At 39.1% G+C, this 15,668-nt stretch overlaps 1 protein-coding gene across 1 annotated transcript in view; it reads left to right on the top strand.

The window, feature by feature from the left end:
• The first annotated feature begins 6,726 nt into the window (after window positions 1–6,726).
• LOC126484584 (ubiquitin carboxyl-terminal hydrolase 8) overlaps window positions 6,727–15,668 on the top strand; it is a 226,077-nt gene continuing 217,135 nt past the window's right edge. The window contains exon 1 of the mRNA XM_050108150.1: window positions 6,727–7,131. Coding sequence (XP_049964107.1) covers window positions 7,028–7,131 — 104 coding nt within the window. The 5' untranslated portion in view covers window positions 6,727–7,027. The remainder of the gene's footprint in view (window positions 7,132–15,668) is intronic.

The raw sequence follows: 15,668 nt of genomic DNA, 5'->3' as shown, positions 1-15,668 counted from the left end.
TTTTTTACTACATATTCGTGTAGTACATAAAGAGATATGAATGTTTTAGTTGAACCACTTTTTACGCTTTGTGATAGATAGCGCTGTAATAGTCACAAACGTATAAGTACGTGGTATCACTTAACATTCCGCCAGTGCGGACGGTATTTGCTTCGTGATACATTACCTGTGTTAAAATGGACCGTTTACCAATTGCGGAAAGGGTCGATATCGTGTTGATGTATGACTATTGTGATCAAAATGCCCAACGGGCGTGTGCTATGTATGCTGCTCGGTATCCTGTACGACGTCATCCAAGTGTCCAGACCGTTCGCCGGATAGTTACGTTATTTAAGGAAACAGGAAGTGTTCAGTCACATGTGAAAGCTCAACCACGACCTGCAACAAATGATGATGCCCAAGTAGGTGTTTTAGCTGTTGTCGTGGCTAATCCGCACATCAGTAGCTGACAAATTGCACAAGAATCGGGAATCTCAAAAACGTCGATGTTGAGAATGCTACATCAACATCGATTGCACCCGTACCATATTTCTATGCACCAGGAATTGCATGGTGACGAGTTTGAACGTCGTGTACAGTTCTGCCACTGGGCACAAGAGAAATTATGGGACGATGACAGATTTTTTGCACGCGTTCTATTTAGCGACGAAATGTCAATCACCAACAGCTGTAACGCAAACCGGCATAATATGCACTATTGGGCAACGGAAAATCCACGATGGCTGCGACAAGTGGAACGTCAGCGACCTTGGCGGGTTAATGTATAGTGCGGCATTATGGGAGGAAGGATAATTGGCCCCAATTTTATCGATGGCAGTCTAAATGGTGCAATGTATGCTGATTTCCTACGTATTGTTCTACCGATGCTACTACAAGATGTTTCACTGCATGACAGAATGGCGATGTACTTCCAACATGATGGATGTCCGGCACATATCTCGCGTGCAGTTGAAGCGGTACTGAATTGCATATTTCATGACAGGTGGATTGGTCGTCGAAGCACCATACATATCATGGCCCGCACGTTCACCGGATCTGACGTCCCTGGATTTCTTTCTGTGGGCAAAGTTGAAGGATATTTGCTATCGTCATCCACCGACAACGCCTGACAACATGCATCAGCGCGTTGTCAATGCATGTGCGAACATTACGGAAGGCGAACTACTCGCTGTTGAGAGGAATGTCGTTACACGTATTGCCAAATGCATTGAGGTTGACGGACATCATTTTGAGCATTTATTGCATTAATGTGGTATTTACAGGTAATCACGCTGTAACAGCATGCGTTCTCAGAAATGATAAGTTCGCAAAGGTACATGTATCACATTAGAACAACCGAAATAAAATGTTCAAACGTACCTACGTTCTGTATTTTAATTTAAAAAATCTACCTGTTACCAACTGTTCGTCTAAAATTGTGAGCCATATGTTTGTGACTATTGCAGCGCCATCTGTCACAAAGCGAAAAAAGTAGTACAACTAAAACATTCATATTTCCTTACGTACTACACGAATATGTAATAAAAAATGGGGGTTCCTATTTTAAAAAACGCAGTTGATATCTGTTTGACCTATGGCAGCGCCATCTAGCGGGCCAATCATAGTGCCATCTGGTTTCCCCCTTCAAGCTAGACAAGTTTCTTTCTTTGTAGTGTTTTCGTTTGACGCTTATTTCGTGAGATATTTGGCCCGGTCACGATCAATGGACCACCCTGAATATTTTATGCCTGTCCTTACAACTAAATTTTATGACTGCGGTCAATTTTACGACGTTCGGCAATGAGCGAAATATCGGAAATACACTCTGCTGAGGGCAGTGGCTCTGGAAATAGAAACATCTGTACCATCGTTATCACTTTAGATACTCTTCTTGCATATTTAGGAACACAAACACATACATTATAAACCTCATGCTCAAGGTGAATCTATCACGCATCCCCTACTACTACCAAGTATAATACTTCTTGAATAAATGACTCCAGACGAACAGGCGACGCACGCATATACACAGACATGAGGAACACTGAGCAAAAGCTCTTCAAATGTGGAGCTGATTGGATACAATCGAGTACAGTGCTATATTACATCTCCCAATCAGTGCAATTGGGCTAGATGTTTGCAGCTGTGCTACATTTACAAGAAGTTTTAGAACACAGAACGAAGGGTCATGTCATGATCGCATGGATCGAACTGACTTAAAAAAATAGATAGAATATGAGAAAAATAACCGGGAATAGGTAAAATTTGAAAATATACGATGAAATGCAGGGAAGCAGACGAAGTACTTGCGTATCTTCTTGTTCGCACAGAACAATTTTTACATGGCGACAAGTATGTGGCAGCAATAGGAATCCGAGAAAACGTCGACATGGAAGCGAATGGAATCAGGGAAGCAGTCAATTTTTTTCCGTCAAGGTAGCATTATACTGTATGTCTGTTGAGTTATCAGTGATACATGCGAGTTAACTACTGTATTTGACACTTTCCTGGAAGACAGAGAATCCTCCACCTTTGAACTTACTTGCATCTGCGTTAAAGGATAACAGAGAGTGGACAGGGTGATCGATTAAGATGGAGCTGTAACGAGGTATGATTTAATGGTAGACTGATGATGCATTCTGAAGAGGCAGAAGTTGCTACAGGTCAATCTTTCCACTGTTCTGTCTGGAGGCGTCAGTCACGTGACATAGCCTGCGTTCGACTCGCATACAGCCACGTGTTCTGTATGTGATTTCTTTGATAGGAAAAATTGAGAGGTAGAATGATACTTTGCAGTGTTTGCTCATATGGTCCAGGCTTCTTGCATACAACTGTACCCTCAACAGTTGTGGCAGATTCGATGGGCATGGTGTACTTTCATGTGAACCGTGAATAACTGGAAAGAACAGATGTCGCAATTTGCAGTAACATTCACTTGTTATCATGTTCCACAAACAAACAATGTTAATTGTTCACCCACCTGAAATGTCTGCATACAGAGCATCAACCTCTTTGAAAATTTAACCATGTCTCCAGCGCTCAGCATCAAAAGATCTCAATATAAGGGACACAAAAGTATTTCGATCTTGTGGTACAAGTGCAATTTAATCTTATCATTACTTCTATGTAACTTCTGAACCTTAATTTAATTAATGCCATGGTGTCACTCTCTAATTCATTAGGGCTCAAGTACTCATCCAGAAGTATACATCGCCAAAGAAGTACTAAATTGAGAAATGGATAGTTGTCACATTCTAGATCACTACTAGCTTCTTTGAATCGCTTGAAGAACATGGCAAGTTCTTTTAGTGTATGTTCATTTATATTGTAAAGTCTGTTTAACTCTTTTTGTGGGAGTAATTCCCTAACCTCAATCAAAGAATCACACACTAAAACTATCGTGTCTAATAAACTGTTGTGTTGGACTTTGATCTCTTGCTTCGGTGATTTTGTGAGTTACTTTGAGAAACTAACTCTCTTATAATATGCCACTAGTGCTTTACATGAGTTTACTGTCTCTCCTAACGGATTACCTCTGGCTGTGATGTTAAAAGCTCTAAATTAAAATTATGTTTGAGCAAAGCGCTAAGAGCATAGGATGTACAAGGAAGTCTTGTGGTGCCTGCCAGACATGTCACTGTATTAGAACCTTGATCTATTATGAATGGTGCTGATTTCATTAAGTCCCCAGAAATTGTTAAGGAGTCGAAACGGCGAACAAGCTCCAGTAAAACGATAACTGCTGTTTTTTCCTTATCAGGAAATGGGTTGGTAAGTAGTACTCTGCTCCCCCTATGCCATAGTTAACTAATTGTGGATACAGTCACAGACTGTATGTTATTTTATGTGTGTCCTCCATCTGCAAGATATCAGTCTTGAAAGAGGATTTTTTATCGGCAGTAACAACAATAAACTGTGGAACCAGCATCTTCTTAACAATGTCTGCAATTACAATTACTCTGTTCCTAACTGTACTTGGATACGGTAGTATAGCCTCCACATAAATGTCACAATGCACTACAGCTCCTGCACTTATGAGTGCTTGGGCTACCTTTTTGAAACTAGAGCCATGAATCTTACTGAATGGTCTAATATCTTCACAGCATGTGAGTGCCACTGAATCATAAATAGCACACTTCTTGCTTGCGGGTAAACAATAGTGACGCTGATCTGAGTCCTGTTTTCTTTTTTTTTTTGATCACATACATTTCATGGTGGAAGCAGAATAAACAAGAGTGTAACGTTTTGTGGGCTTTACAAACTTCACACGTTTTCCATCTGCCATGTACAAAACTCTTTCTCTTCCAGACATTTCAAATAATGTAAAGTCTATCATTTAATTTTCGTTCTGCATTTTTTATGGAGTCAGAAACCACAGCTTTGTTAGAGTCAGTCATTTTTGCCCTAGCAGTGCTATACAACACAGCAGGCTAGTGCGTTCAACTTCTGTATTATGTCATGATTAGACTTACAGTCCTGCATTATTCAGAAAAGGAGAACGAGTGGATGAGTTGCGAGCGACTGCAGCACCACCTTCTCAGGTTCGTCACACTACAGCAGGAACGGCGACAGCGGGTATAGCACTGAAGTAACAGCGGCGTCTTCGTGTCTAGTGTATGCAACCCGCAATATTAATTTCGTACCTGCTCCGTTTCTGATCTCCGCTGGCCACATGCAACGATCTGTCTGCCCAGATATTTGCGCAGATGTTTGTGCTTGCAATAGATCGTCGCAAATGGCGTATTTTCACACTACACAAATTCCAATCTGCTCCTCACCCGTCATCTGTTGATGTAAAAAAAAAAAGTTTCACTGGCGAACGACTGCTTTCTCGTGCAGTAACTTCAAAGTTTTTTATCATAACTTTCATAAATACATTAATCCTTGTTCCATAGACCGTGAATACAACATTTCGTAATGATGTGATATGTGTCACTTTGACATAAGTTTTCTTTACACAAAACAATTATTATTGTTATTAATTATTATTATTATTATTATATTTTTTGCAGTTTCTACTTCATATCATTTATTCAGAAATAGAAGAAATTCTATTACGGACTTTGTTCACAACTTGTGTTGCAAAAACCGAAAAGCAAACAAAATGTCACAAACAGAAAAACAGATCAGAATTTTCTGCACAGTGGATGTTTAAGCAAAGGCAATTTTCGCACATAAATTTACCTCACGAGTTGCAGGGCGACCTTGACAACTGGTGTAACTCTTTGCGGATAGGTTTGGAAGTGTATATTCATAATTCCTATTAAAATACGGAAAATTTGAGGAGAGAAATTTCTCCACATGGGCAGCAGAAGATGACATTAAGATTCCTTGTGAAAGGAGCTAGAAGCATGTAGAATATGCAATTGCAATTTCGAAACAAGCATCCAACACGCGTGAGCTATTTATGCTGTACTGAAGGATGATGTCATGAAAGCAAATAAGGTACTATACCACAATTCTGACAAGTTACAGATCATATTTTTACAGTTTCAAATATGTTGGAGAGAGTATATCCTTTGGAATTATATACGTGGCCAATAAGCTAGAGTTCAGTTTGTTTCTAAGTCAAAATTTTCAGATCACTGTCTGAAGTGTACCAGCAACTTTTGCACCAGAATATAAAATTCCATTCTGTATTTTAGACAGGGATTAATATTATACCTGGAAAGTTTTACTTGCAATACAGTAATCGTCATTTTTACAGTTCACCTCTAAATCTCTCTTCCTATATTAGGAAGTAAAAAAAGTTTGATAAAAACTATGTCCCTGAAGGCACAGTTCTAAGATTTTCCATTATCAGCTTCATACAGTATTCTGGCTGCACTCTTCTTTAGAACAAATAGTGCCTACTTTTTTTGCTACAGTGTCATGGCTCACCAGATTATGGCATAGGACAGTACTGAGTGAAAGTATGCTAGCAATCCTTCAGCACTAGACTGAATAGATTTCATTACTTTGCTTAGCTCCTTTCTGCAAACAATTTTCTACGAATTTTCTTTTAATTATGCACAGTTTCCCTGTTTTGCGTTCGGCCAACCACTAGTAATTTCTCTGTAAAAAAATTATAAACAGCTGCCTTCTTATCCCTATCTCTGTATTCTCTTCGTTTAATTTTCCACAAGCGTGTGTGACTTCTATATATTTCGATAAAATTCGATAATCAACTATCTAGAACACTGTAGCTGTCATTCTGAAATTCGCTCTGTGAAGTGTACACACAGACGAGAAACACCTGACTGAACAAATAACTGACTCAAATACGTTTTGGGGCCAGATTAACAGCGATCTCCTGTCCACACGATCCAGTGGTCTGCGCAGATGAGATTTGAACTCACAGATTTGAGCAATTTCGCTCAAACCTCCAACTTCAAAATCCGTATTTGCGCTGATATCTGCGCAAATCTGTTATTCCCGCGCAACGAAATGTCTGCCCAGAATTTTGCACAAGCAACTCGTTGCGTGATACAGGCCTTACCAAGGTGAATCTAGCATCTGCCTGTAATGTTTAAGAAATAACCGCAGTTTCTTCTGTACTCTTAATTTTGGTTTTATTTTATTTATGGGGGAAGTATTTGAATATTATTTAATTTGTGTTACCGTTATGGTGGTGCCTTTTCACTTGTCATGAATTTCGCGTTTTTTAGATAATCTTTCACTTTTGCAGATACTCTTGTAAACACACACACAATATATATATATATATATATATATATCTCCCATACAAGAAGTTCCGTCAACTTCGAGTATAACTTCGCTGAGTCGGTAAACGGATTAAACCTGGGTGATCTTGTTAGTGTATGTAAAATTATCTTTGGCGTGTATGGGAAATAAGATGAGGAAAATATTTGCGTTGTGCATTAAATATGTGTGTTGATGTCCACATCCGTGTATAAAGTTCGGCGGGTGGTTATTTCTTATACATACTTGACGATTGTTTGTTTTTAAATGATACGACGTTTGCATTTGTTGCAAAGATTTGTAAAACGAACTGTTGCATGACAGTTGTGACAGATCGTCGTACAAGTGTTTCGACAAGCCATAAACAATGCCGGATACAAGTGTCAAGCAAATATATTTAGGAAAATGCCTCAATGACTTGAAGCCCATGCTTGATTGTGGAAAAGATATTATGGGCAGAAACCCAGAAATGTGAGTAGAAAGTGTTCTTATGTAATACATGCAAACACATTTTTTAACTTTGTTGATAATAGTACAGAACCAAGCCCTGTTAGCAGTGTAGAATCCGCCCGTATTATATGGTGAATAATCGTAGATTAAGGAGGAACATTAAGTATGTCAATGTAACGTATGATATAGCGCATAGTCTGTACGAAGGGTAATGGGAACAGTGATGAAACAGGAAAGACAGTGTCGCCCAGCTATTGTAATTTAACATGAGCGTGTAATGTCTGTCATTTTCAAAGGCTAATGTTAACTAGGTCTGTGTCTGTAAGAAAATGTAGTGATTTTTGATAATGGTTCTGTAAATTACAGTTTAGCTCACGCAAATTTCTTTATTGGCAACAAATATTTTAAGGAATAAACAAGCTGCAAAGTGGAATTAAAAACTACAACATGTATGACAAAGCTACTACAATTTTTCCTGTTAGGCCCCTATATACAATCTTTAACCCTTTTTACCTCCATTAGGTTCAGCTGGAATAATATGGGTGTAAAGAAACAGCATTTTTAAGTTTAATAGCTTACAGCTTATTACCATGATACAATATTGTGTGAATTCTTCATAAGTTAACTATGTGACCCAGAATATTTCTGTTCCATTTTAAAGCATGATGCCCCTTTCTTATCACAATTATCCTGAGTTGAACTATACCCAATTGATCCCATGAAAGGGTTAATTTGAGTACATAGTGTACTGTTTAAGTTAAACATACTATAATCTACTATAATGCCACACTTATCTGAACTTTAGGTAAGATTAATTCCATAAAACCCATGACAAAGCACACACAACTAAGTTTCCAAAAAATCTAATGAGAAATCAGTAATGTGAGTTACATGACAAAGATAAAACAGATAATTCTACCTCATGCCATTCAAGTAAATTTGAAATACCTCCCATAAAATCAAGTACAGAAAACACTTCAACTATTTTCCTGAGTAAATACATTCTATGTCGACTACTTTTGGGAAAATATTCTGATGACCATGCCCCTTGCATTTGGATAAAAACTTCACTGAATATTGGTATTGCTTCTGTGGATCTTATGCTATTACTTGTTCCCCACATTCCTCTGCTGTATTATCACATTCACTTCAGTAGTGCACTGAAACCCATGACCTCATTATTATTTCTGGATTTGAGTTTATTCTTGTAGTACAACTAAGGCTTTCTTCTTCATCTTCAGTTTTATCATTCCCATCACAAGGCTTAGCAAAGCCAAGTCTCTTCACAACTTAAGCATTGCTCCTTTTGTTTTTCAGGTCTTTATTTTCTTCTTCAAGTTCTTTGCTCATACTGATGTGAACTTTCTTCTTCTGATTTCTTACCTCTTCGTCTTCCTTTAGTCTTTCTTTTACTTCATTGTTTGTATGCACTTCTTCAGTACTGCCTTGTACTCTTCATTGTTTCCTCTTTGAATTGATCAAAGCCCTGCTGACTGTGTAGATGATACAGCCTTAATATTTGCTTCTCTTAGTTTCTTCATTATTGATAGTGGGGTTTGTCAGTATCAGTAGGCCTACCCACAGATGTTGGCCCCCAGCACATTTTTATCCCTACCTAATTGAGTGGGTCTGGTGTATTTCAGCCTCAGAGTTATCTGAAGATGTCTCTGATAAGGTGTGTCTCCACTGGTTCTATGATGACCAGTTGCATCTTTATGTATTGGATAGAAACCAGACCTCTTGAAGTCATGAATATGTACTTAGCTGTGAAAGAAACAGCTACAAGCTTCTTCAAAAGACTTGGAAATACAGCCTTATCCATATTCTTTGAGCAGGACTTGCGGCACCATTTATTCAGGACATCTTTCCAAGCCTTCTTCATTGGGCAAATTCACTAAAATCCAAAGATTGAAGAGCACGAGATATATTTGTAGGAAGACAGAAGAATAGTGCCATATTCTCTTGCTGTACAGGTGACATTGTAGTTTAGATGACTGCCATGCCCATCAAAGATGACAAGAAACATTTTTTAAGTGTTTTTGACTTGATTGACAGATACATTGAGCTATCTTTTGAATATGTAATCCTACATCCCACCAGATTCTGTGACACCATATAGTGCACCAGTTGTCCTATTTTGAACCCAAGTCCTGCGCAGGGTTCCAGCACCTGTAAAGATAACAAAGGGAGGATAATGCCCAGCATCAGCACTTGCTACAAAGAGAACATTGTACTGTAATATTCCTGTATCCTCTGAATCCCTAAATGGGATGTGTCACTCTAGCACTTTTTTTAAATTTTTTATTTTATTTATTTATTTTTTTTGAGGGGGGGGATACTTCACTTTTTGTAGGATCATTTGCAAGGCCTAGATTGTCAAGGTTGAAAATTCTTTCTGGGTGCCCATTATTTTCAGGAAATGTTTGCTGATAAAGTTAAAAAAATGCATTAACAACAAAATGAGAGAGCCCTTCTGCTCGTCCTTTTGTTAAAAGCTCAGGCTTTCACTTTACTAGTTCATACTCCATTGTTGGAACCTAACAAGAAAATCATAACTGGGTATGTCATTTTTGAAAGCAATCTTTCTACTCACTGTTTTCACCATGCGTTTCAAATCGTCTCTATCCATTGGGTATCCACATTTTGGCGAGTGGACTGAAATACCAGGAATATGTTTCTCCTCTTGTTTAGAAAATGCTGTACCCCCACCAGCACCTTGATGAACAGGAGGAAATTTCTTCCAATGCCTTAGTGTTTTGTATGGAATGTTGAATTTTTTAGCTACAGCATACACTGACATTCTCTGTTTTCTCTTTTCTCTGACCTTCTCAAGATCTCATGTGTGGATGCCATTTTCTTAATATATGTGTGTAGCGTGATCTTGAAAGGAAAACTTGAGTTCATTGTCTGCTCCAACATATAGTTATATCGAAATTATGCCTGATTCATAAACTGTGATTTACTAACTAACTGTTAGCGACATATTACTATTTTATTAAAATTATGTTTAAAACATGTTTAAGGCGTACATACTTGAGTTTGGTTACTGTATCGCACATACTTTCTCAACATCACCTCTTGAACTAAAATTCCAGATCCTCATTGCATTATTAAGAGAAACATACATTAATTTCAAAATGACAGTATCACTGTGGCCAGCACAAATTATTAACACTATATTATAGCCACCTGTGAAATGTACAATGTAGATTAAATCTGAATAGGCTATCTAGGAAGATTGGATTAAGTATTGTGGAATAAAATTGTCATTTACCCCCAACTTACCCCATTATATTCAAATTACCCCAACTGCGCCTTTAGATAAGTGGAGGAAATAATTTCTGACCTACAGATACATTCATTTGAGGAAAGAAGTAATAAGGAAGGAACAGGCACATGCTCCACACCTCAATGTTTGTCCACCTGGCTTCTACTTTTGCTATATATTGCAAGCTTTCTTATTCATGAACAATTTTACGGTGTTTTGCGTTTGTGTTCAGTGAAAACCTCAACTGATTACCACATGTAAACCAATTGAAATGGTCACAGATCATGGGTAGGAGCACGTCTGCTGCAGTTCTGCAAGATTTTTGTGAAATAGGAAATTGATTGTGGGTACCAAGTGTGGGGATCAGCAAGACCTGTATGTCTAAAGATCAGAAGCATTACCTATAATTGTATCCTTCTATCACCCAAGAGACTCATCTCCTGATGTGACCAAAAACTCCAGAGAAAGCCTTAGTTCACTTGCATGTAAGTTCCCCTATCATACTGTAATCATCGTTGGAGACTTAAATCATCCATAAATTAATAGGGGAAAATTACAGTTTTGTTAGTAGTGGATGTAATAAGACATCCTGTGAAACATTACTAAATGCCCTCTCTGAAAACTACCTAGAAGAGATGGTTCGGAACCCTGCTCGTAATGGAAATATATTGGATCTACTGGCAACAAATAGACCTGACCTATTTGCAGATGTCCACATTGAAATTTGTATTAGTGACCATCACGTGGTTGCGTAGCAATGATTCCAGAATACAAAGGACGACAAAACAATTACAAGTACAAAGGTATACATGTTCAGTAAACTAGTCAAAAAAATCAGTAGTGTCATACCCCAATGAGGAACTTCAAACTTTCAGCACAGGGCAAGAGTGTATAGAGGAAGTATGGCTCAAGTTTAAAAGAATAGTTGACCTTGCACGACATAGGTATATACCCAGTAGAGCAGTTCATAATGGGAGGAATCCTCCATGGCATACAGTCACTATAAAGAAATTTCTAAATAAACAGAGATTACTGTATAATAGGTGTAAGACAAAGTATAGGGCTATAGACAGAGAGATACTGAATGAAACATGTTTGGCTGTCAAGAGAGGAAAGTGCGATGCCTTCAGTGACTACCATAGCAGAATATTTTCAAATGATATTTCACAAAACTCGAAGAAACTCTGGTTATATGTAAAGGTTGTTACTGGCACCAACGTCAGTGTCTAGTACCTAGCAATTGTGGGTAGTAAAGCAAAAGTTTAAATGATTAACTCCATTTTGAAATGTTCCTTTAAAAAGGAAAACACAGGAGAATTTCTCCAATTTAATCCTCATACCACTGAAAAGATAATGAAGTAAGTGTTAGTTTCTGCTGCCTCAGCAATATATTCTGGGCTGTGATTGCAACATCCTTTTGTGGCTGAATAAAGCTTTAATTTTATTTTGGCGATGGGGATACTTGGAGGTGGGCATGAACTGCACATGAAGCTACACAATACATCTGTGAAGACTCGGAACAGGGAACAATGTGCTGTGTACACGAACAGACTAAAAACAACAGGAGACCACTACCATGTGATGGTTCTCTTTTCAAATTTCTTACAAGTAAGCAACTGCCCTTTGTCAGCTGTGTGTTGTCTGTAGTTCCCCCCATTGACGACACACATATAGTTAGAATGCCCCAGTTATGCTGCGTTGTGGCAAACATTATGACTTGTGTACTTGCTTCCTTATGAACCAGCCAGTAGTGTCCACACCACAGACCTAATGCTACATCTTATTTGTCAGTGTGGGCAATATATTTCAATTGAGATTTATTGTCATGACCTTGTTGGCTGCTGTAAGGGAGTGGAGGGATGTCTTGTACCACACAATAAGCTCCAGAGGCCTCTGTCAGTATCTGATTGGACATTCTGAGATGACACCAAATCTTTCCAACTTCTATTGCTTCACATTCCTGTTGTTAGAAGTCCACAGCTCCCCCCTCCCCTTCTCTTTCACTATTTTACTGGCTAGATTATATTGCCAGTCTCTTTTATCATAGTGCTAGAGGGGGAGTGGTGGGGTACTGCCTGTTGGATGTAGAAGTATCACTTCCACCACTAATTAATCCCCAGGGTGTGTTGCAGACAAGTAGACCACTCAGTTGTGCGCCGTGCTTCTCACCAAAATGTATTTGCTGAGATTGTTACTTGACAACATTTTTCATTTGGATGTCCATTCCCAGAATCAGCTTGTGGATATTGAAACGTTATCTTCCATCCTTTTACATACATCCCCTCTCAAACTAAAAATGAAAACACTAAAGAACTGTGAAACTGTGGGCTGTTGTCTGTCACTCCCAAACTTTTAGAACAATAATTTCAGTTTTAACTTAGTGTAAAACGCTATTTTATATTAAATATTTTGTGGGGCAGTGTTAATTTCTGAGAAATGGAACTGATCTTGTATTTGGTAAAAGCTCTTGGGTTTCAGTACAGGTGGATACTGCATTGTTTTGAGTATTGTGTTTATCATCTCCCGGGAAGTGTTGAGGTTTGTGGATATCCGTATATTTATACTACTGGTACGCTCCCTCCATCTGACTTGGGGCGGCAGGGTCTTCTGTAGTTGATAGGCATGAAGTGGGAATGGGAACGCAGTGGTAGGGGTGACAGACAGGTCAAAGACTGCGCTTGAATCTCTATATGGGCATAACAGATGCACCTTGTGTGCTGGACAGTATTGCGTAGGCTCTCATTATATTGCTACTGATACAGGATCCCGTGCCAGACTGCATCAATAACTTACGTTCATATTGGCTATGTTCTTCATGTATCTGTGTTTCCTTGGATACCTTAACAATACCACCCTAATAGCCAGTTGATCGGCAAGGCAGTTTTGTGTTCTCAAAGTCAAAAGTGGGATCTCCATTTATGGTATGCTCTGTCTCCCAGTCCCATGTACCTGGTGCAGTCCTCTTAGTGTTTTGAGTGGCCACATGCACATGGGATGCTGCGTATGCCTGATCTTGTACTTAAATAGTGGAAAAAACAGTGTCGAATAATAACAATATGAAGAGCGCACTGAAACTGCCAGCAATATGTGTCTACACACACACACACACACACACACACACAGTGTACTTATTTGCCACTCAACAACTCCTTCTATTGTTGATCTTGTATTTATTTTTATTTGAATATATTCCCTAATTATATTCAAAGTGACATAAGCAGAAAACGATACACTGACCATGCAAAAATTGGGAAAAAATCAATGAATATATGGATAATGACTTAAACAGTGTAGTAATATATATGCATGAGGGTTTGAAGCAAAGAAATGGGCAAATAGGTGCTATGGAAACACATGGAAATAAGAAGGGCTTCAACATCCAAAATAAGATATGGTAAAAGACTGGAAGAATTAAAAGAATGACGTGATGCCATGGCCAAAACTGCTATAAAATGGCATTGACATGTTTAAGAAGTGATCTCTGACAAAAAGAAGAAGAAGAAGAAGAAGAAGAAGAATGATGATAATTATTTTCAAAAGTGACTGGGACAGTAGCAAGTCAAGCAAACTAGTATTTATCCATAGTATCGTTTATGAATAAAGTTCTCAGACAGAGGTGGAACGTAAGTTTACAAGTCTTGGTCTCATAAAAGGGAGAATAGTTTTAATTATAAATCAGGAACAAACAGAGAATCGGAAAAAAATGCATAAACAGTCACTGGGAGATACCAAAGACAAAGTGACACTGTGAGACCCAAGGATTTAGAATTTAACTTTTTAAAACTGTTATTAAACATTTCAGTGACTGCAAATGTGAGAAAAAATTGAATTGAAATTAGATTTAGAGAATAGTGAAATGATAAAATTTTGAAAGGTATCTTTCAGGTGTTTTGAGTTATGCTCGAGTAATCACAAGAAATGCATTATAAAATTTTGCTTTTCATTTCAAAAGCTGAATAGATAAAAACTGATGACAAAAATGAATACCATCCTGCAGTGCAGCTTAAAGCAACTGCATGCGGCAGCCGAAGCTAAAGGTCTATAAAAGCATGAAGAAGAAAATATTAAAGTAGATTTTGGAATATATTAGTAAAAAATTATATTTATAGAAATGTGCATTGGAGTATGCTAATTGTTGTTGTTTGATATAATATGTATTTCACAATTAGATCAGATTGTGGGAAGATTGTCAAAATTTTGGGTAGTAAAGATACACACACCTGAATTGTTAAGCTGTGCATGTGGCCAATAAATGTAGACTGTGAATTTGATTAAGAAAACTAAGATTTAGGGTACAAAGGTAACACGCTGTGGTATAACTGAATCTTACAATTCAGTCAAATTGCCTTTTGTCAGATATTTACCCGTCGCACTTTGCTGAGTAATGCTTACACCCTCATGTGATAAAGTCTCCCTGCTATGTTTAGTTGTTTGTTTAATGAGTGTTCCACATCAGGGAAATGTTTTGTTATAAAGTTTTTTAATGGAGGGATTCTTTTGAGTAGTTGATTTAATGTCAATTAATTAGGAAGAGAAATAATTAGGGGGAAGGTACAGAGAAGATCCTTGTCTATTATTTATAGATTTTATGGGTTTTGCAGACCATATAATAGGGGGTTTGGTTTATAATAGTGGGTTGGTGTTGTACATGACAGAAAGGCTTAACAATAGTGGCAAGTAGGGAGTGCACAGGAGTGATTTTTGAAGGTGTGTGTTTAAGGCTCAGTGGGGCAGCTACATGGGTTTTGGAAACAGGGGAAGCAAATAAGCAAATCAAAGTACTCCCCCTCTCTCCTCCCTCTCTCCCCCCTCTCTCCCTCCCTCTCTCCCCCCTCTCTCCCTCCCCCCTCTCTCCCCCCTCTCTCCCCCCTCTCTCCCCCCTCTCTCCCCCTCTCTCCCCCTCTCTCCCCCTCTCTCCCCCTCTCTCCCCCTCTCTCCCCCTCTCTCCCCCTCTCTCCCCCTCTCTCCCCCTCTCTCCCCCTCTCTCCCCCTCTCTCCCCCTCTCTCCCCCTCTCTCCCCCTCTCTCCCCCTCTCTCCCCCTCTCTCCCCCTCTCTCCCCTCTCTCCCCCTCTCTCCCCCCTCTCTCCCCCTCTCTCCCCCCTCTCTCCCCCTCTCTCCCCCTCTCTCCCCCCTCTCTCCCCCCTCTCTCCCCCTCTCTCCCCCCTCTCTCCCCCCTCTCTCCCCCTCTCTCCCCTCTCTCCCCCTCTCTCCCCCCACTCCCCCCCTCTCTCCCCCCACTCCCCCCCTCTCTTCCCCCCTCTCTTCCCCCCTCTCTCCCCCCCTCTCTTC

This window comes from Schistocerca serialis, chromosome 1, assembly GCF_023864345.2.
Source record: "Schistocerca serialis cubense isolate TAMUIC-IGC-003099 chromosome 1, iqSchSeri2.2, whole genome shotgun sequence".
Taxonomy (NCBI): domain Eukaryota; kingdom Metazoa; phylum Arthropoda; class Insecta; order Orthoptera; family Acrididae; genus Schistocerca; species Schistocerca serialis.
Note: the sequence above shows the minus strand (reverse complement) of the source record. Positions and strands in the feature narration are given on the sequence as shown.